Genomic DNA, 22,606 nt, shown 5'->3' with positions numbered 1-22,606 from the left:
AAAGAACAGGTGATACACCTAAGAGGGCAGTGGGAGATATGGGAATACATGTGGTGAATGAATGGTTGGTGACACTGTCTGTCCGTAGGGAGGCACTGAAATGCCTCCCTCGAGGGCAACATTAAAGCCGTTTGTCCCAGCAGGTCACTCCAGTTCGCGTATCCCCTCCCTCCCCGAGCTCACGCAGAATACCCAGGGCTTGGAGCTCGCAGCTGCCCCTCTGCGCACGGCCGGGGCGCGCAGACCCTCCCGTCTGCGGGGAGGGAGGCGTGAGAGGGCGACGGTCCCGGTGGCCTGCGGCCGCGCCGCCCCGTGCCCCGGCGGCGTTCCGGGCGCTGTGGCGGCAGCGCCTCTGGCCGCCGCGGTGATGCGGGTTTGGAGGCGGGCCGCGCCCGCCCCCCGGCGCAGCCCGCCCGCCTGCGCGCCGTGCGGGCCGGCCGTGCGCCCAGGGAGCGCAGCGCAGCATGGCGCGGCCGGCGGCCGGGCGGCGGCAGCGCCCGGGGCCGGGGCGGCCGCTCCTGCTGCTGGGCGTCCTCCTGCTGCGCGGCGCGGCGGCGGCGGCGGGGGCCGAGCCGTGCCAGGCGCCGCGGCAGTGGGAAGGGCGCACCGTGTTCTACGAGCACGGCTCGGGCCGCAACACGCGGGCCGCCGTCACCTACGACGGTCCCAACCAGCGCCTCCGCATCCTGGAGGAGAGGAAGGCGCTCATCCCCTGCAAGAAGTAGGTGGCGGCGGGACCTGCGGCGGGGCTGGGCCGGGCGGGGCGGGGAGGGTCGGCACGGAGCCCGGAGGCGCCTCCCGAGGGGTGTGGGTGATGCCAAGCCGGGGGGGTCTCCCTCGGGCCCCGCGTTGCCGGCGGCTCCTCCCCTGCCTGGGTCGGCACGGCGCGGAAACGGCGGCAGGCGAGGCACCGGCGTGCTGCGAACAGCTGGCGCTAGGAAACCTGTCGCCGGCATGGTTTGCATCCCTCCTCCGTGTAGATATATGTGTGTATATATCGAGACATTTATGATCAACAGTGTCAGTTGTCATCCCCCCCCCCCCCCCAATCTCTTTTTCTATTTAAATGGAATTTGAAACAAATCCAAAAGTTTGTAGTGTTATGGGTATTCTAAGGTATTATGAAGTAATCAGCTAATAAGTTTGAGTTACAAGTTCTCTGTGTGTTCCTGGTCCTTGTCAGCGCTTGGTCCTAAGTCAGTGCCAGGGTGTCAGGATGCATCCATTACCTATGGTACAGTGTATTCTTTCCCATTGCACAGCCCTGCAGGATCTTCCTATTCTTCATTAATACAGGATGTATCTGTTAAGCCCATAACTAATCCCAAAAAAATCCCTGTGTCATTATGTGTTTCTTGATTTGCTGAAAAACAAATGTAGGAAAAAGCTGACTAAAGAAGAGCCTCTTTCCTTCCTCAGCCTGCCAAACTCAGGTTGGGTGGGAGAACTGATTGGCCTAGAGAGGCCTTTCTGAGCAAGACATTTCTGGCTACTGAGTGTCAATCACTTTCAGACAATATGTCAAAACAGTGTGAGCGTAGCAGGTCGGCCCATAACCTCCGCCTCTTCCACCTACAGATTGTTCAAATAGTAGTGCATCCATCCTGAGGATGTGTGAGACAAGGTAATGACCAGCCTACAAATGCTGTATCATCCAAACTAATGTTCTCTCCTGTTAGAAGATCAATATCTCTTTTTCCTGCTGTATTTTTGTTTCCTGACAATCAATTTCATATCAACATTGCACAGTAATTGTTTTAATCTTTCCGAAGCATATGCTCTTCTGTGATCCTTTCCCTCCAAATCTCCTGACACTCATAGAACTGGTTTGTGTGTCTCATTTTCAGGCTTACCTGTCCCTCATTGTAAGCTTTTTTCATTACTGTTTTTGCATAGGAGCCATATGAAGAATGGTAAAAACATACAGGTGTTTGCTGGTGATTTGCTGACAGAGTCTGACACTGGCTATGTGGTGTTCATGCTTCCCTCCTTCTGCAAGTCCTAGGCTGCCTTTAATTTTTGACAACCATAAAACTCTGCTTTGTGCCCGATGCAAGTCTTTTCTAGCTTCTAAGTTGTATTACACTCATTTCTTCAAGCTAATATGTATTTTGCTTGAAAACTTTATTTTAAGATTGAATAATTACTCTACATTTTGGACTCTGGGCCACATTTTGTCTTTTTCCAAGATCTTACCCTTCTACATTTTTGATAAATACCTGCTGTGGATACACTTTTGTCTGGGTTGGTAGTGCTAGAAAGAGGCAGAGTGCAGTCAGGTGTGCTTGTTGATTTCTGCTGTGTTAGATGTTTTTTGTAGACAAATTTCTGACCTCAGGGGTCTTTAATGTTTCCAGGTCCATGTTTTCTGCCATCCATAGTTGGAGAAGGGTTTTGTTATATGTGCAGTAATGTCTGCTCAGGGCATGACCCAGCTTCCATTTAAGTCAACAGAAAGTCTCCCATCAGTTTCAGTATATGTTGGATCAGGTCTAGAATTGTGATCACAACTTCATTTCACAGGGATTTATTCTGTCTTTTGAAAAATAACCTCTCCTCCACCCCGTTTTGACACTGACAAGAAAGAGGTAATTATGCTGAGGCAGTGAGTACAAAATCAACAAGAAAAATAGTGCTGCCCTGGTCTGTAAGGAAATTTCAGTCTAAATTCTCACATTTTCCTCCTATCAGATGTAACTTATGTGCAGCAATCAGGGTTGGCCAACAACCACATTTTTCTACAGAGCATTTTCTGAAGCTTGCAAATGTGGACCTTAATGAGACACAGCCCTGTTTGAGTTGTTGGTTGAGGTTAATCAAGGACACAAAGATTTGCCTGTGTGGAATGGCTTGCAGGCTCATAACCACAGGAAAACATTAAACTTTTAGGTTTTATTGTAGATCTATGTTTCAAATTCATGCATTCTGCCATGTGGCATTTTCATACCTATCTCAACTCCAGAAAAGTAGCCATAAGGTAAATGCCCATTTGCTACTTCTTTGTCCATCAGTTGTTTGAAGATCACCTGAGATGCAGTGACCCCATTGGTAAAGACTGCCCATTCCCCACTGTCCAGCTGCACTGTGTCACCTGCCACCTGGGCACATGCCTGGCTTGCCAGACAGCCAGCAGAGCCAGTTCATTAGAGAAGTCATAGTTGTGGTTTCAGCCAGCTTGTTGGGTGGGTGTTTCTCTAGGTCCACATTTGACTCCTGCACTGTTGCTCAGAGTGTAAAAACTACCAACAGTGATCCTAGGCTGAGATTTTTTGAGGAGAACCTATTCCAGTTGGATTCATTTCTGAGCTCTCTTTTTCACTCCTTTTACAGACCCTGCCTTATCTACACTCTACTTCCTCTGTTTTCTCCAGCATGCCTTGCACTGCTGCTTTCTCCTTCAGGATCAAATTTTTGGGGATAGACAAGGTGGGCAGGGACAATCTTAAAGTTTTGTGTGGTGCTCAGCTGATACCAATAGCAGAAGAAGAGAAAAGAAAACAAACATTGAGTATATTGTTCTGTTTCCCATTTGGACTAGTTCATTCCAGATATAATTTGAAAGGGGAACACTTGAAACAGCTCCCTAGACCTCTTGAGGCAAAGCTGAGTTCATGCTGTTAAACACAGAACATGTTTTTTTTAATCCTTTATGGCCTACTATATGAAATTACTTCCTTTTGTGCTCTCTGGATGTTAAACCTTCCTCACTATTGTTCAACCCTCTGTTGGCCACTATCTCAGAACACTTCACAAAATAGCAGTCACCAGCATGGTTTGCAGCTGGGGCAAGAGTTTCTTTTTAAGGTAACTTCAAATGGTGTAGATTTGAGTATGACATCTCTGCAAACTGGTGGGAAATTCTGGCACAAAAAAGTCCAAACAAAAAAACCCTACTGACTGCACTGTGGCCAGAACTTCATGTCATCCGTCACCTTTCATTTTATTGGAGAAATAGAGCAAGGGGTATGCTCTTTGGCACTGCTGAAGCCACGCAACAGGTGTTAGTGTTCAGCTATGAAGAAAGAAAAGCACAAAGTGAGAAGCAGAGCAGAAATAGTACAGGTGGTGTTTGAGAGCTGGAGTGTTACTTGCTACATGCTGTGTTCACACAGTTTCATGCTTATCTTCCGTACTATTTTCTGCAGAATGATTTACAAGGAAGGCCCAATAACATATTGTCCTATGAGAAATGTGATGGTGGGAAGAAAAGAAATTCCATGTGGTCAAGAAAGTCAGTAGGAGGAAGAAAATGCTTTTTTGTTTTTTTCTTCTGTGCATGTATTTTTACAGTAACCTCTTTGCCCTATTGTACAGTACTCAGCACATTGAGATGCCTGTGTATTTGTAGCTGTCAGGGTTAATGTCTTAAAAACTAGCTGCACCGCAGAAAAACAATCAGGAGGTGCCCTATCAATGTTAATTTAAAAAGAGAACTGCATGTTGTTAAATTCCTTTAGTTCAATCAAATTTGCAAAAGATAGGCACAATTAAGGGGAGGATAAACTTCTCACCTGGCCACACAAACTGATGGAGTGACAAAGCTATGTTTAGAGAAATAAGTCTCTTATTCTGGCAAGCTCTTTGCCTGTGTGTGTCAATCCCTGTCCCTGACTGAAGAGAGGCAGCATAAGGTCAGGTGTAAATATAACAACATTCATCTGGAGAAGAGGTGATGACTTTTCAAAATAAACAGAGTGTGGGCACACGTGTCTGACTTATCTCAACTACTTTTTAGTTGTTTTAGGATGTGTGATTATAAAGGAAAAAACAGCGGTGTCTGACCTATTAAAATCGTATAATCCATCCGTTCTGTGGTCATTGTGGTGACTCAATAGGCTAAGTATTGAGCTACGCTGAGCAACTGCAAATTTGTTTCCCAGACTTGGTTTTGGGAGTGGTTTCTGCAGTTTAATGTTTTGGGGAATGAAAGACTGTCATGGGTAAAATTTTCAGAATTGGCCAAGTTGCCCAGGAACTCAAGTTCCATTTTTTTAAGATTATGTAGAGTGTGCAGACTTGTGAGACCCTTAATTTGCCATGAAACAGAAATGAATTTTCAGCAGTTTCTCTAAATGTAACCTGAGTTCTTGGGACCTAAAATTCTTCATAAGCTGCTGTGTATATAACTTGCTTCTGATAACAAGATCTGAAGGAAGGTACTTAGCCCTCCTGCATTTACTTTCCTCCTATAGGTGTCAAGTTCTTTCAAGTGTGTGCTGCTGCTAATGACTGTGAGTTTAGAAATGTGGCTTTGTAGCTGCTATGCTGGATGCACACTGACTGTCAAATGCCAGGCAATACCCTGAAGCAAGCCTCAGTTGTTCTAATGAGAGTTGTGTGGTGGGGTATGGAGGGTTGGCTGTAAAAGCCTCAACTGCATTTCCATCATAAGCCCATTTACAAGTCAGTTTAGTGAGTCCCTCAGTGATGCTCCCTGCCAAGGCAGCTGGTTCTTTGGAGAAGAGCACTGTACTAGGAGGGAGCTGTGGCCCATGACTGCATGGAGGAGCATCTCGTCTCACTCCAGCTGTTCATTCTGTTTGCTTCTGCTCCCAGGCAGCAGCAATCATTCCCTTTTCCAAGTTCTTAGTCTTGTTGGAAGTTGGCCAGGCTATACAGCTCAGGAAGGCACTGGAGTTAATTGCTTCTGTTGTTACAGGTGGGCTGGTTGGGAAGAGATGAAAACACTGCTCAGGAGAGGCAGTTGAAATTCTTCAGCGGTTAAACTGCATCAGTAATAAACAAGTGGACTCTGTTAGAGGAAGTTGGGAACTGTTAGCTTAGCAAAGTTTTTTCTGTCTTGTGTCTGTGCTTCCTTGGACAACAGCATCTTTGTTAGTTTTGTTAGTTATTAAAAAAAAAAAAACCCAGAAAAAAACACCTGAGTATGAAAAAAGCAAATCTATTGCTTTGAAATGGCTTTGAAATGTTTAGTGTAGTGTTAGTGTAGTGTTCTTGAAACCATTGTTTATGCTGAGTGCTCTGGAGCCATTTCATACAATACCAAAACATAGCACACGTCCAATCTGAACAGAATAAACTGGCTCTTAAATTCAAAGTAGCAGGATCCACAAAACCTTTTAAAGCTAGAGGAAAAAATGGAAAAAATGTACATAAAGTGTCCAGTGACCTCAAATTGATAATTTGATAGAGCGCTGGTTGGTGTACTTAAAAACCACTGTCAGACACTACTGGGGTCATTACTACCACATGAGTTCTAGCTATTGTTTACTAGATATTGTTAAAAAACAGAGGTTCTGATTAAAATGTTTTGTTTTTCTAAAAGATGTTAAATGGTAGTCACCATTTAACACCATGCTGTACTTGATATAGTAAATTTGCTTAAGCATTTTATCCATCTGAATCCTTTAAATCTAGGGAATTACTTTCTTCCCTCTTATTATCTCTTGCTTGTCTATTTGAACCTTTTGAAATAATGTATTTTTGCATTGAAACTTATGGCTCATTTTGTACTGTTGGACATTATGGCAAAAACTTGTGGCAAGACCAGGACTGCACTGAAAATACAATATGCCTGTGTATCTATAATTTGGACTAATGTTTACAAAATATAAAATCACTGTAAATTTTATTCACTTTTTTCCTTTTTTTTTTTCTTTTTGATAGAGATTTAAAGTGGACATGAATCAAAAGAGATTCAGTGTTCTGTGGTCACAGACAGCTGATGGTGACGTGACTGCACAACTAAACAAACACAATGAAAGACATCTTTATATTCATGATCTTAATTTGGACTCCAGCTTGAGGCCTGACGCAATTCGGATGTCACAACTGACAACATCACACCTATTCTCACAGGACCAAAGGCCATTCATCTGAAAAAGTATCTCCTCTGAAGGCTAAACCAGAATTTTCTAATATAGGGTTTCTGTGAGGTAAAAAAAAAAGTTTTGTTTCCCAGATAGAGACTTGATTTGTATTGCATATCAACAGTCTTATCCATTAGCTGCATGGGACAGGTTTTCAACTGGATGACATTTCAGTGAAATAGTGCCTTATTATGCCTTTTTTAGTATGCCAAGTCATTGGTTGATTGAAAATTGAAAGTTATGGTTCAGGTATCCTTCTAGCCTCTCTATTTTGCTATGAACTAAATGGTGGCTAACCTTGACATGGCATAATAAATAATACTGAGCTATTCAGACTTGAGGCCACCCAGCTGTGAATCTGTGTAGCTGGAGCAGCAACAATCCAACTCCTCATCTTGATCAGCTTCATCCCTGTCTTCAGATGACTTTCATTTTGGCCTTACCTGTAGATTTGCTAGGAATTGCTTGCTCAGCAACTTGAGGAGTTCTCTCTCATGAAGTATTTTTACCTGTTGCTCTTCTTTACTCAAAGGGGAAATTATTTTCTCCTCCAGAGTGTTTTCAAGGCATGGTACAGTGTCTGATGTGCTGGGGAGGGGATGATGTCTGGGTAAAACAGGGACACTTTGTGCAATATTTTGGCTCTTCTAGAATAAGGAGCATTATGCCCGGCATGGCATTGCATAACATGAAGGTACCAGTGGCCAGTGAAACTTTTCCTCACCTCTGCCAAGCAGCCCTGCTTCTTTCAGTTGTTTTTGTTCACTGCCTCGCTTTCATGGCCCCAGGGGAGATGTAGGTATGTTGACTCAAGATCTGAGATTCCACAGGGATGCTTCTTTGCCTGTATCATGGTCACTTTCCCATACCTGAGAGTCATAGGCCTAGAACAGGATTTTCTGCCAAGAACTTGTTCCCATGTGTGAAAGTGCAGACAGTTCAACATGAGAGACAGTCTTTGTTTTTAGTGGTGTATTAAGTAGTGTATTTGGAGCTGGTACCTCTTATATATTTGCACTCAGGAGTAAATTGGAGGTTTCCAATAGCAGCCTAAATGTCCTTGTGCAAAACCCAATTTATGGTTTTTTTACTACAGGTGGTTTTACTACCCAATTTATGGTTTTCTTCTACAGTAAGAAAGAAGGAATCATCTGCTTTCATGTGAACTCACGCTTTTTTTTCATCTTTCATTAACAAAAATCCCTGGCTAACATTTGTTTGAGAATCAGTTTAATCATTATTTTTAGGATTATGTGCAGACATTTGGCTTTGTGTCCAACTTGATTATTAAAAGTGCTTCCCGTGTATCACAAAAAGTCAGAAAGGTATGGTAATTTCAGCAATTCTTGGTTTTGCTGTGAGAATTTTACTAGCTACATTCCTGCAGTCAATAGGGTTGTTCCCATAACTTAGCAATGACCATATTTATGCTTTTATAGATTTGTGTTTATGTGTTTTCATGATTTTAAACATTTCTGGCATCAGAACATGAATTTGGCAGGCATTTTCTTCTTGTACAGTGCTCACACTGTAGTTACTACAATTTTTCAGCCTTTGGCCAGTAAGACTTCATATGTCTGGGGAGCTACTTAGCTATTCATTCCATGAAAGCTTATTTTATCCCTTTCATTCCTTATGAAATTTACCCTTCCATTCTGGCATCATCCAGACTCTGTTTTGTGGGCTAAATCCAGCCCAGAGGCAACTTCCATCCAGCCTTCTGCCTTTCCCCACTGAATAACTCCTTGTTGGTTTAATGATTGTCTGAAATTGGATCCCAATGAGTTGCTGCCCTTCTTTGCATGTGGGAGGAACAGAAGAAACTGGATGCATAGGTTGGAAATCACCTCAGTCAACCCTGTGGCTGAGGGTCAGTGGCCTACAGTGCCGTATTGAAGGAGTGATTGGAAATTCATGGTAATATGTGTGCAGATGTCACACTGCATGTGTATAGCTTATTTCTTTTACATATGACAGTGAGTGATCTCGGGATTATTAATTTCTTGTCTGAAAAAAATAACCTGTAAGATTCCAGCAGTGAAGATGATGTAGATTTTCAAACATCATTGAGAGATACCAAATTATGTAGATTCTGGAGGTCGGTCTGCATTTTTTAAAATTTCTGTTTTGTTTTGTAACTAAAAAAAGAACATGTTTCAAAGCTTCATAGAAATACATGTAGGACTGCATAGCTGTCTGATTCAACCCAACTGTCCCCAAAGAGAGATCTAAGAGTGATAAGAGGACATCATATTTATGGAGTTCTAAAAGTAATAAAAATGTCAATTGCTGCCTTCTTTTGGATATTAGAAGATTGAAACTTTCTTGACTCTAGCTTAATTTTTTTGCTCTAGCTTCTCCCTAAATCATAAACAAAAGCAATCTCTTCACTGCTGTTCAAATTATTTTTTAATATGAAACATCTAAGTGGCTTGTCCTTAAGTTCATTAAACTCATTTGCCCTTCTCAAATGGAAAGCGATATTGTCTACATACTAGTTATCTTATTTTCTATATGTATTATTTTTCCTGAAGACTGTTCATAGTGGAATGTGATAATGTGATAGATAGCAAACAATGCAGAAGACCAATATTACCACATGTATTGCAACATCTCTTATTAAGGTTACTTACTTCTTAATTTAAAAAACATTGCAATAATACCCTGCATATTTACCTTCTGGTCAGTTGAATAGTTCACAAGTACATCATTCCAAAAACAGCTTCACTGACCCTTAATGATTGACTTCTAGTGCAGTAATGTACTCTTCAGAATCTGTTTCTTTATAGCTGTTGCCAAATATTATTTCATACTTTAGAGTGTATGTTCAAAACACACAGTCAACTGCTTTAGCAAGAAAAGTTTTGTGATGTCTGTAACTAATTTTTCAAGTTGTCTGTTTGGAATAAACCATTTTGTAATGTACATTTTCTTCAGGCTTTAATGGGGTAAGATAAAAAGAGCCCCAAAACACCTCCTCATAATGTAATCTTTATCAGCAAGATAAAGAACAAAAACCTCTATCTTCATTCTACTCTGTTCTTATTCGGAGGTTGGGACGTGCTGCAGTAAAAAAAGATAGCAAGGAAGATAAACCACTAATAAGACTTTCCACTGAGATTTTGGTCTCTGATGTTACCCATCCCTTACTCTGTCAGTCCTGGTACTTTCACACTTAGCATGCCTTAATTTGCTGTCCTTCTGTCAGTTTTTTGTGGGAATTCATAGTTGCTACTTCATCTGAAAATCAGATGGCTCAGCAGATGCGCGGGCTTCTGAAAATGTGTTGTGCTTTGCCATTTATTTTGGTGAAACACTGCACAGGAAAGCTGGTATGAGACCTGCATAGCTGCTAAACAGCTGGAAATTTCTTCTAAAGTAGTCTGTCTGCATGGAGACCTACTGTTTGTATGGATACCTGTCGTTTCAGAAATTAATGTTTCTGAGGGGGAATGGCCAGATTTTCCCCAGAATTTTCCAACAGCAGTTTTGTGCATGGCAGTGCTAAAAGGTTTTTAAACACTCATATGGAGACCGGAGTCCACCCAGTGAACACAACAAAGAAAGGTTTCATTTTTCATTCTTTCAGTATCTCCTAATAATATTTGCAACTGTGGTTTTATCATATTCAGATACTTTTCTTGCCAGGAAACTTAAGATTCTGCCATACTTTTAGGCAGCCAGCACTGGAAAGTTTACTCATGCTGTGCAGTTATGGTAATTCTCAGAGGATGCTTATTTGTAGAGCAGAATTCTGTACAGATTGAGGAATTCTTAGTAGAATTTGTTTCAAAATTAATGTATCACTATTTAATTAGATCCAGATTCGTTAACTTACATCTTCTCTACAAGAAATTAATTTCTTTTTCTTATCTGTGAGAGTACCTAGGGACTTTGAGCAATCTGGTCTAGTGGAAGATGTCCTTGCCCATGGCAGGGGGCTGGAACTAGATGATATTTAAGGTCCCCTCCACTCCAAAGCATTCTGTGATTCTGTGATTATTTGGGCACTTACTTCATTTTAAGTATCTGTGCCCAAAACTGCACAGGATTTGCAAAGCTAGACTGGTTTGATACCCTGTCTCTTCCAGAAAATAGAGGAAGGCACAAACTTGGATAATACATTGATGAAGTGTGAAGGTGAGGTATTTTTTTAATAGATGAAAGAAAAGAATTAGGGAAGGTAAAAGGAGATAAGGGTATGAGAGCAGAGTCACCCTATTACATTAAGTTTATCCCCTTGCTATTGAAGAGGGAAAATGTAAGAGACCACTTAACTGCTTCAACACAGCAGAAGATAAAAAATTCCTATTTTTTTTTAACTTCTGCTCTGCCTATCTCTAAACCAAATGTGAGCATGAAGGTATTAATTCTCAATACATTTGTGTATATTCTTTGTTTATTATTATGACACACGCACATATTTTGTTAGTTTCACTGAGTGTAAGAGTAGGTGACTTCATAAGATATGTACCTCATAGCCAGGTTATTGTAAGTTCCTAAATTCCTAAAGTAAGTAATCTAGTCCTCTGAAGAAGAAAACAGTTGGTCACTAGAGATGTCCAGTGTACCCAGTCTGTCACATAAGTTGTGCTAGCATAGTCAAGCCAAGTCAAAGTGATGTACAGTCAGATGATATTTGAGGCACTGCCTCAAAAATGTAGCTGCCACAACTGCTTATCTGGAGCCAGGTAGAGGAATCCATGGTGGGTCACGTGAGACCTCCTGTCTTGTGTTTTGGAAGTCTGACACATCTGAAACACACTTTGGTTCTTTGGATTTCCTTCCTCTGAAAGAATGGAAAAAAAATCAGGCCTACAAGCCTGATTCATACTCCCAAATATGGAAAGGCAGTTTCAGGCTGTAAAACTCTATAGATTATTTTTGTAGATAGTATTTGGTGTTTTTTTAATGTCCCTTAAAATATTACGAAAAGTGAAACAACATCTCATCATTACAGTATGTGTATGATGTTTACCAGGATCTTAGTACAGTGTATGAACAATAATCAAATATAAGGAATGAAGTCAGCTCACATCATTAGCCCAAACTGTTTGTACTGGAGTAGCACATGTAGAAATTAAGTTTTGGGAGACCAGATCATAGCACCCTCCAGGTACAATGCCCTTGAGATAGACCTGCAGTGCAGAGCACTGGAGCAGGCAGTAACAACATGAGACTTGCTTGGTGCAGAAGGTTTTTTCCATCCTCTTTCCCCCTGGTTGCTTCAGTAGCACCTCGCTCCCTCAGAAACCACTTTCCTATTCCCTGGATTAGTCCAACTACATGGTTAATGCAATGCAGAGAATGTGGGAGATCAAGTATCCCAAGCAATACAGCAGACCAGAAAACAAATTAATAAATGAAAACACTCCAAAGATTTCTCATAAGCAAATTAATTTTTCTGAGTCTCCATACTCTCAGAGTTGGAGGATTTTTGTCCAGTTAGCTGTAGCAAGAGACTACATAAAAAAACCTTCCCAAGGAGAGTTTTTATGACCAAAAGATGTTTCATGTAATTCAGGTGTTTGCTGTTAAAGATATAAAGATATTAATTACTTTGCCTAAAAACAAGGCCCAGAACACTATAAGGGATAATAAAAAGAAATATCACAAAGCACAGAATATTAAAAAGTTGGGAAAAACTTGTGGAAATATATTTTTGTGCAGTTGAAATTGCATAAAATGTTATGTTTGCCTTTCAGTATTTCTTTTTTTTTGCCCATTTGAGATAAGTTGATAGCCATGCTAGGTTTTAAACTTTTTTCAACTTACTTTTTCTTCTAAATGGAACCCCTGATTCAGCATCTGTAAAAATCAGTATACTTTTCTGGCTGATTTCACAAGACTTTAGGTCAGGTTAATGTATAATTTGGAGAAGGGGTTATCGAGCCATATTTTTCTCTAATTACATAGCTGATGGATGGAAATTGCAAACAGCAGCAGTTACATGAAGATCTGCTCTTTTGATGTGGAAAGGACAATTGTCTCTTGACAATTGGAAACATGAGGTATGAGAGAGAAAATCTGATGGGCAGAAAGTGATTTCTGCTCATATGCTTCTCTGGAGAGAGAATTCGGGAGTTTCTTGTGCAGTCTTTGAATTAAAAAAAAGCTGTCTAGTAAAATTTGGCACCTCCATTTTGCAGTGATTACTCTTGCACTGAATTTTTGAAAATACTAAATGCAGTATTTCTGAAAATTTGCTCTTTTTAAGTATCTTCATGTTGAATGCCCAAAATAGGAAGCTGTTAAAAATCACTGATCAGTTTTGAAAATTCTGCCCCTTAAGTATATAAAATAATGCAATTAGAACAGCAAAAAACTGTAATATGCAAATATGAAACTGTAATTTTGAAATAATTATAAAGTTATTTTCTCTTTTTAAAACAAGAGTTACATTCATTTCTGTTATGATTATAGGAATGGTAGAGGAAAAGACTTCTAGCATACACAAAAATTCTGAATTCATATGACTAGGCAAAGCTCAAAGAAAGCTGTAGTTCCCTGTGTGTGTGCATGTAGGACATTGGGCTCCATGTCAGGAAAACACCCCAAAATTAGGTAAACATACCAGCCTGCTAAAGACTTCAGTTTGTATTTGTGTCAGATTCTAAATGGTAAAGCTATTTTTGTCATGTTTCAAGCAGCATGGGTAGTCTAAACATGTTCAATAGGTCTAGTGACCTTTTCCCAAGTAATGGAAAACTTTCAGCTGTGCCAATGTAGTATATTTATACCAATATTATTTACAGGTCTTGCCCTCCTTGCTACTGCTTCTTAGAACTGTTCTTAAATGAAAAATAAACATGTCAGGAGTTTAATAAAATTGAAATAGCTATAAACATTCTTAAAAATAGAAATGTATGCTTAACCATGTTTCCTTTAGCTGATTGCAGTGTCTTCAGCAACTGTTGTTTCTGTGATGGACTAACAGATAACCTGGGAAGTAGTTCTCTATCAAACACACTGATGTGGTCCTAATAACTTGAAGATAAAGGTTTTGAAATTAATTTTCATGTTCTAATTACTTAAGTAGTTTCAGCCCAGCTGATTTTTATGGACATGCCAGTTTCTTGTGCTGCATCATGGTTATTGCTTACAGAGGTTTCCTACAAGCACTAGGCATGTGGTGACTGCTGAAAGCCACTCCCCACCCCCCAAAGGTGGAAAAGTTGTTGCCGTAACACAATAAACTGTAAAAAGCACAATAACTCAATAGATGACCAAAGAAAAACAGTTCTGTGAAGAACAAGTTTCACAGATAGTTCAACCTTTTCATTATTCCCTGTGAATGCTGAACATGTTTCATTTTACTCCTATCTCACCAGTATTGATTTTAGACAGTATCTGCCTTTAATTCATTCAGACACTGAAAACAGTGTGATGGTGTAATTATAGGTAATTATGCACGCAGACAGAGCTGAAGGTCATCAGTGTGCAGGAGATGGCACCATCTCTCAAATTCCTGTGTGAAATAAGATTGAGCCCTCTGCTGAGACTTCTCAGAGAATGCCACTATTGCATTTGGGAGGTCTCAGGAAGTCATCTCCACAAGGTTGTTCAGTGTCTTTATGAAGGTAGCCGTGTCAAGAATCCAGGTCTTATAATACCAGGACTCATTGATTGAGCTAGTCTGTTACCAAAAAAAAAAAAAAAAAAAAAAAAAAAAGACCAGCAGCCATCAGTTAATCGTTTATGTGTAAGGCTGGGAAGGTCCCCAAGTTGCCATATAACCTGTTCCTCCATCCTAGAGAAGAAAAGCTTTACATGGGTTGTCCCTGATCCCTGATTTTCTTACCAGTTCTTGTAGAAGCTGGTGTGTAAGAAGACCCAGATGTTTTCAGAGTATCTCCTAAGTAAGCCCTCATTGCTTCAGGTGACATGGACATGGTATTCATTTTTAGCTTTTGATATACTCACTTTCTTATCATCATACCTCAGTCTTGCTGTTGTAGACTAAACATGCTCGATTTCTTCATAGGTCCTGTTTCTTAGACATCCATCCCACTGTCCTTGATAGTGTCTGGACTATATAATATCTGTTTACCTGTTCCTTAAGTGAGGTATCCAAAACCAACAGCAGCATTGGCATTCTGGTCTCATCAGGACTAAACCGAGCAGAATAAGTGACCTCCCTAATGGACCCAGAACTGTAAACTTCCCTTTCTAAATCATCACTGCACCACTTCTCAGTGGATATGTATGCAAAATGCCATTTCCTTTCCAACCATGTGGCAGTTGCCTTCCCTAATTATATGTTTTCTTTTACACAGACATTCCCTTCTTTTCCATAATTCTTCTGTTTTGTACACTTTCAGTCAGTTACACCTGGAATTTTAACACGCTGCCCCACTAACACCTAACTATGACTTTTGATCGATAGCTGCTGAAGGAAGAAGAAAAACACCTGCACAAAGACTTCTGGTTGAAATGAAGTTATTTTTCCATTGGAGGTGGGGAGGAAGAATGTAGTTCAGTGCTATGATTTCAGGTTGCATGTATTTCCAGTGAAGTGAATCTCCATCTTTCACAAAGTTTATTTAACAATAAGCTATTCTCAGATCTTTGGATGGAGGTTGGAAAGTTGAAAAGGACTTAGCTTTCAAACTTTTGTGTCTGATTATCTGGCCTGGCTTCCAAACTCCCTTTGAAAACACACACAGTCTTTTTATTTTTTATATTGGATAGATATCAGAAAGACCTGAATCATCCTTCTTAAGGAAATCATTGCAGATAGAAGGTGGAAATCATTACATCTTGGGACAGCAATCTGGTACAAGTGCATATCCTCACAAATTTTTCCAGAGAATATTCCATCATGAAATAAAAATTTGCTCTATCAGAATAGGGACCTCCTCCCAGTCTGTTCCAAAGGGCAATCTGTTCCTTAGACTGCTTCATGATTACTTTTTCTGCAGGAATGCATACTGAAAAACAACTAACTGGCCAAGTATATTCATGATGGGATTTACAATCTCAATGAAGATCATAGGGCTTCTGAAATGCATGTAATGCCTGTTCATAGCATATGAAGATCCTCCTTTGTTTATAAACAGAAGATGTGTAAGAAGCTGCAATACCCAGTCCTAGTTGAAAAAAAATTTTTTTTGTATTTTATTATTATTCTAAAATACATGTGTGGGAAAGGGAGAGTATTTAGAGTATTTTAATTTATTTATTTGTAATGAAGGAACTTTATTCTATTATGCCTTTCTGATGTGTAAAATACTTTCATAGGGGGCAGAGCTAACATCCAATTTAATATCCTCTCTCAGACCCTGGTTAAGAGAAAGGTTAAGCGAAAACTCTAGATAAATTAGAACTAGAATGATAATTCTAATGACAATTAGAATAATTAAATTGTTTGTGTTGCAAATGACATTAGGATCATTGAGTCCAAGAATTAACTAACAACAGCAAAGGCTACTGCTAAACTGTGTCCCTAAGCACCACATCTTCAGGTCTTTTAAATACCTCCTGGGATGGTGACTCAACCACCCTGCTGAGCCTGTAACAATGCTTGAAGAAATTTTTCTAAATATCCAATCTAAACCTCCCCTGGCACAACTTCAAGCCATTTTCTCTTGTCTTATCACTTGTTCCTTGCGAGAAGACACTGGCACCCACCTGACTGCAGCCCCATTTCTGGAGTTGTAGAGAGCAATAAGGTCCCCCCTGAGCCTCCTTTTCTCCAGGTTAAACACCCCTAGATGCCTGAGCTGCTCCTCATCAGCCTTTGCTCCAGCTCTTCACCAGCTCCATTTCCCTTCTCTGGACACCTTGCAGCCCCTCAATGTCCTTGTAGTGAGGGACCCAGAATTGAACACTGAACTGACCCAGTGTAGCCTCACCAGGGCTGGGTACAAGGGGGCAGTCACTGCCTTGATCACACTTGCTCATCCAAGCTAGGATGCCCTTGGCCTTCCTGGCCATTTGGGCACACCCCTGGCTCATGTTCAGTTGGCTGACAACCAGCAACCCCTGGTCCTTTTCCATTGGTCAGCTTTCCAGCTACTCTTCCCTCAGACTGAAGTGCTTCCTATGGTTGTGACCCAAGTGCAGGACCCAGCTCTTGCCCTTGTTGACCTCATACCATTAACCTCAGCGCAATGATCCAGCCAGGTCATGGATAAAGATACTAAACAGGACTAGCCTCAGTACTCATACCGTTATGAACCCTTGGGAACAGCACTCATAACTGGCCATCAGTTGGATTTAACTCCATTCACCACCAGCTTAGTCCCGCCTTTTTAAACAGTGTTGAACCTAGCGAACAGTGCACCCATACAAACCATGGCAGCCAGTTCCTTCATGATAATGCTGTGGATAATGGTGTCAAACACTTCACTAAAACCCAGGAATGCATCAACATCCTTTCCCTCGTCCGCTGAGCGGTTCGCCTTGTCATAGGAGATTGGGTGGGCCAAGCAAGCCTTTCCTGCGGGCTGGACCCAATTCTGCACATACTGCGTAATGCCACTCGAGGTGATCGGCTCTCATGGCTGACAGGCCTGTAGTTCCTTGTATCCTCCTCCTTGCCCTTCTTGCAGATGAAGATCACATTCGATGACTTTCAGTCAACTGTGACCTCCTGTGTGAGCCAGGACTGCTGGGAAATGATGGAAAGTGTCTCGGTGAGCAATTGTGTGCACTCCCTCAATACTCTTGGGTGGATCCCATCCAGTGCACTCACAGGGGGAGAGCTGCTCCACATCCTATTGGCCTGCCCTGGCCTCTGCTGCTCCCTGTGGGCTCCATTTGGACATGCTAGGGGGATTTGGCCACCATCGCTCCTGGCCCTGCCCAGGGCCTGCCAGCCCTTGTGGCACAAGCTGCAGGCTCCTGGCTGGCCTCTAGGTGTAAAATTAAAAACAGGAAGACAGGTATGTCTTTTATGTTTGGGTATGTTTTTTTCCCTTTTTGAGATACTCCCAGTCATTGTAGCCATGTTTTTTCTGGCTCTCTACATGTTAAATTTCTGTTTCCTATTTCTTACGTCTTTACAGCCGTGCAGAGAGCCTTAAAATAATTGTACTCTCAAAAGAGTGTTTCTATGTCTCAGTTTTGAGCATCAGCTCTTCCAATTGAGTTATTTACTTCCCTTCTTCATACAGCACAAAGAGGGTGAGAAATGTAATAAATAAATTATAATGTACCACTGTAATTTTCCTCTTTATTATTTCATATTTCCTAAGGTTGTTTGTATATACTGAGAGGTGAGTCCTGGCCCTCCTCACTCTTTTTGGTCTCCTCTAAGTCCTGCTGTGATTTTCCAGTAACCTTTATTATTATTAACTTACTCATGGAAGCGTCATTATGCTAGACATTTTTACAAACCCATAACAGGAAAATAATCTCTGACCTCAAGTATATTTTGATATCATGTGGTTCTGCTATTATATACCATATTCCCTAGGAGGTGATTCCATTGATTCATTGGAAAGCATTATGGTATGCTGGCCACATCTTCCATTCCTTTCCTTTTGAGCTGCATTGTTGTCTACTGAGGGCTCCAATTACGAATATACTGTTACTTATGCAAACACACAGATGCTCTCCATTAAGGGCATTGCATCTTGTAGCCTCTTGCTTTATTGTTTTTCTGAATTTCAGCTTCAATTGCAATGCATTGTTCTCAAGGCTATGACTTGGTGGATTATTAAGAAGTGTCAAATAGCCAAAAGGGGACAGCGAGGGAAACAAGCTTCTTGCTGAAGAGCTGATTTTCCCTTAGTGTTTGCCAAAATAACTAATCTAATTTATGGGAAAACAATGAAAATAATAAGAAATTGCATCATTTTTTATTGAGTTTCATAATTAGAGTCACAAAAGTATGTTGTCCTTTAGCTGATGTAGCTTTGACTTTGCAGCTTTTGATTCTTGTATTTAAGGTTCTCTTTCTAAATAAACTGCATTATTAACAGAACTTAATTGGCTCATTCTCTCTGCTTCAGAAACTGGTAGTGTGGTCAAAGTTCCTCATATACCTTGTTAATTAGATACCTGATCCACAGGGCCTGATCACCTTGAAAATTTATTAAAAAAAAAATAGCCTTTACAATCTGTGAGTGATTTAAGTCAGACTAAAAGATACTGCTTTTACACAATATCACATTACATTTACTGTCACATGTATTCGCACAGTCCTGTATTTGTACAATATACCATAGTTCTGCCCCACTGCCAAACATGTGAGATCAAATATGGTAAATTACTGTTGTTGTTGAGGTCTGATATACCAGAAGAAAAACACAAGTCTGAAATTACCGAAAACTTAATGGAAAAGAGGAAAGGAGTTCCCAGAATATACTAAAAACCGAATGCTTCTCCCTTTTGAAATGAGCTTGCCAGATCTTTCCAAAAGCAGATGAATGTTCTTGACCTGATGAGTGTTTATCAACTGTCTGCATGTCTGCTTGGCAGCTTTGCTCCCTTGAACTATTCTTGATCTGAGAACCTGAGAAGATGGGGTTATGTAGTCACACTTCTAGTAAAGGTTCCCATTCTCCCAGTCCATCTTCAGAAAAAAATGTGTAAAAAAATTTTTTACACATTTTGGGGTAAATTGTAGGGTATTTTATCAGGAGGATACAAGATACCTCAAGAATTAAATATATTGATGTATCTGTCTGTGCACACTAGGACAGACAATTTGGGATATTTGTAGGGCAATTTCTTCTAGTCAAATGTGGGGTTAGCTTCTTCCAAAATGTTTAAAAGTGTCTTTTTACAAAGATAACTGGCAAGGAATTAAGTAGTACCACAAAGGCAGACAGATGCTTCAAGCATTAATTTAATCACCAAGGAGAAAGTAAAGTTAGCTTGCAAATAAATGCAATGACCTCAACTTGAAATATCAAATAGCAAATACTGTTTCCTGCTGAGTAATACAGTATTTCAGATACAAATGATACATAAAATTTTGCTTCCATTTTCAGTAGCTTTATACTACTAGGTAATATAGGTCCTGGCTAACATGAATGAAAGTTTTAAGGTTACAATATGTACAGCTGGGAACCCTGAATCAACAGGTTAAATAAAGTCCTAGGTTCATGAAACCCTAGTACAGCTTTGCAGTAAAGTCTGTTTTGCCATTGTTTCAGTGATTTTTGGAGGCAGGATTTGTGGTTTTGTTCTTTGTTAATACAATGCCTCACACAACTGCTTTGTGATTGCAGATTAGATTTGTGTCTCTCCAGTACTACAGCAATCAAAGGAAAACAATAAACAGAATTTTAAGGCTCTGGTACTGTAAGTTGATTGTCCAAAGCCACAGAGCACAATTATGCAGGGGCAGATTTAGCACAGAAAGAGTTTCTATTACTCAGTCTCAATCTCAGACCATTATTTTGCTTCTCTCTAGCAAATGACCTTGTCTGATATTCTTCAGTACATCACATGGGTCTTGCCAGGCCACTAACAGCACCTCTGCTCCTCTGAGTCACTACAAAGGCAGTTGGAAAGCAAGCAGCTCCTTTCTTTTTGGTTTGGCTCTCACAAGGAAGCCCTTGGAAGTGCAGAAGTAAACCCTGGGAGTCAGGCAGATGTGTTAGGTGGTGGGCAGGCTAGCAGGCTTCAGGGCTGGGAAGGACCCAGCATAGGATGCAGACAGAGCACCTGAAAAGGAGCTGGTAGCATGATCTTAACATTAAAGATTTTTGTTGTTTTTTTTTTATGACATACATTGAAAAATAGTTCACTGTTATGAATTGCATTATTAAAATAAAAAAAAAAAATCACCCATTCAGAAGACAAGTTTATTAGTTCAGGCATTTGTAAGGGTCCAGGAGTGTTTCTTTATGTTATCTGGGCTATGTCCTGAGAGGCACCTCTGCCTATCTCCCCACATTTCATGAGGAGTCTCAGAACTGGGACAGTATTTGGATGCACAGCCACCTCTTGAGTACATCTTTAACACAAGTACTTCACCTTGTGATTGTGTGGTTGTGGTATTCTGGCTTTGCATTTAACTCACTTGGTCTCTTATTCAGAAAAATACTACCTTAGATTGGGAGAAGAAAGTACTGAATCCAGCCTGCATCTGACATGATTGCTTCCAGCAAAATCAATTTAATTATTTGTGCATTATATGGTCCAGAAATTCTTTAAAGCATGGGAGCAAAAACATGTGTGTCTTTATATGCTGGGATTTATCAATTTTCAGGCACAGACAAAGGGATTATTAAGGATCATGCAAGAGTTCCGTAGTGTACAAGGGGATGAGGCATAGGCTGGGCTAGGCTAAGCTGGGCTAGGCTAGGCTAGTCTAGGAAGGGAAATAGTCTCAGTCAGTCAAATAGAATAATTTTCCAAGTAACTTCTTCACATCTGTTTCAAGGTGCCTAATTGAGGCGTAGCTGGAGCACTTGGTTTTTGGGGCTTTCTTGAAATTACAGTCTAGGTAATTAAATGATTATAAAAATAATGTTAGAAGTGGGTGCAGGCTGCAAATATGTTACATTTTTCTGAAAAAAAACAAAGTAATTAAAAATAATTTCCTCTCCTGTTTCTTTGCCAAGACCTATTCTCAGGACTCTGTGCTTCCCCTCAAGAAGCCAATGAAATACCAGGCACTTAAAACAAACAGAGGCAGTACACTCAGGACTTGGCTGATTAAAACCAAAAAGAGAAAAATATTTGTTTTTTTTTTTTTTTAATTATAATTTTTCTATTAATGCACATTTTGCTATTAATATTGGCTGATAAATACTTCTCTTTATAAAACAACAACTTAACCATTCACCTTTCATATGCCGTTAAACTTGGATCCTGTGTAATCTTAGGTTTCTGTGCTGGCTCTTTCCAGAACAGATCAATTCTCTATAAAGCTTGGATATGTGGCACATTTGGGTTGAAAAAGGACAGTGTAACTCTTGCCCCTGCTTACCCTGGACTGTCATGCACAGTGAGCAGAATGAGGTTTTCTGCTGATCTCCTCTTGTCTGCCTGCCACCAGAGAAGCAGAGTTCATCCCAGCAGCACATCAAGGTGTAGGGCTGGTGTCTCTTACACAAATGTTCTGTCCACCTCTCCTAGAACCAAAGATCTCCATGGTAGAGCCGCTTACTCTACAGAGATTATTATTGCTGAGTTTGATTTGTTTGGATTGTCCTCATTTTTATTTACTTCAGTGTTTCATAATGTCCATCTTGCTGTCTGCAGGATTGTTAAAAATGCAAGTAAAATTTCTGAATAAATTAAGTTTTAAGTGAGGATTTAAAATAAAAAAGAAATGACAGTTTCATTTTTATTCCTAGTACTTTGTAATGCTTTTCTGATCTATTGAGGTTTTGTGTTCTTTTACAAAATCACTGTATTATCACTCAGATGTCTCAAACATGGTGATAGATTCCTCTGTAAAGGATTTTCCATCCCACTTTTATGGGAGCTGCTGGGCAGCCAGCTGAAGAGTAGTTGGGTCATTACACTCTCATTGAAAACACATAAATAAATGTATTTTAGTGTTCTTGTATGTTCTCAGGACCAAATGTGATATAAACGTTATTAATGTCCATATGTGATCTCAGGTTGGATTTATGTAAGAAAAGAGTTTAAAAAGATACTGAATTCTTCATTAGCACATCATGACTGTGGAATTCTTGCCTTTGACTAAGAAAATGGCAGGGAAATTTAGGTTGGTAAAAGTCATGGCAGAAGCAGGAATATTTTAAGATATGGGCAGGAGAATGATGTACCATGGGGAAGGTCATATGTAGCCTTGCAGTTTATCAGCCTCTTTGCATGAGTCATGTCAGTGTGGGGGAAGTTCCCAG

The 22,606-nt window shown here is 40.5% G+C and overlaps 1 protein-coding gene across 1 annotated transcript in view; it reads left to right on the top strand.

Moving 5' to 3' along the window:
• Positions 1-464: 464 nt before the first annotated feature.
• The window catches only part of EPDR1 (ependymin related 1), a 29,054-nt gene continuing 6,912 nt past the window's right edge, over positions 465-22,606 (top strand). The window contains exon 1 of the mRNA XM_031503909.2: positions 465-721. Coding sequence (XP_031359769.2) covers positions 465-721 — 257 coding nt within the window. The remainder of the gene's footprint in view (positions 722-22,606) is intronic.

Source organism: Lonchura striata, chromosome 1 (assembly GCF_046129695.1).
Source record: "Lonchura striata isolate bLonStr1 chromosome 1, bLonStr1.mat, whole genome shotgun sequence".
Lineage (NCBI taxonomy): Eukaryota > Metazoa > Chordata > Aves > Passeriformes > Estrildidae > Lonchura > Lonchura striata.
The sequence above is the reverse complement of the archived record's forward strand: the minus strand, read 5'-3'. Positions and strand labels throughout refer to the sequence as shown.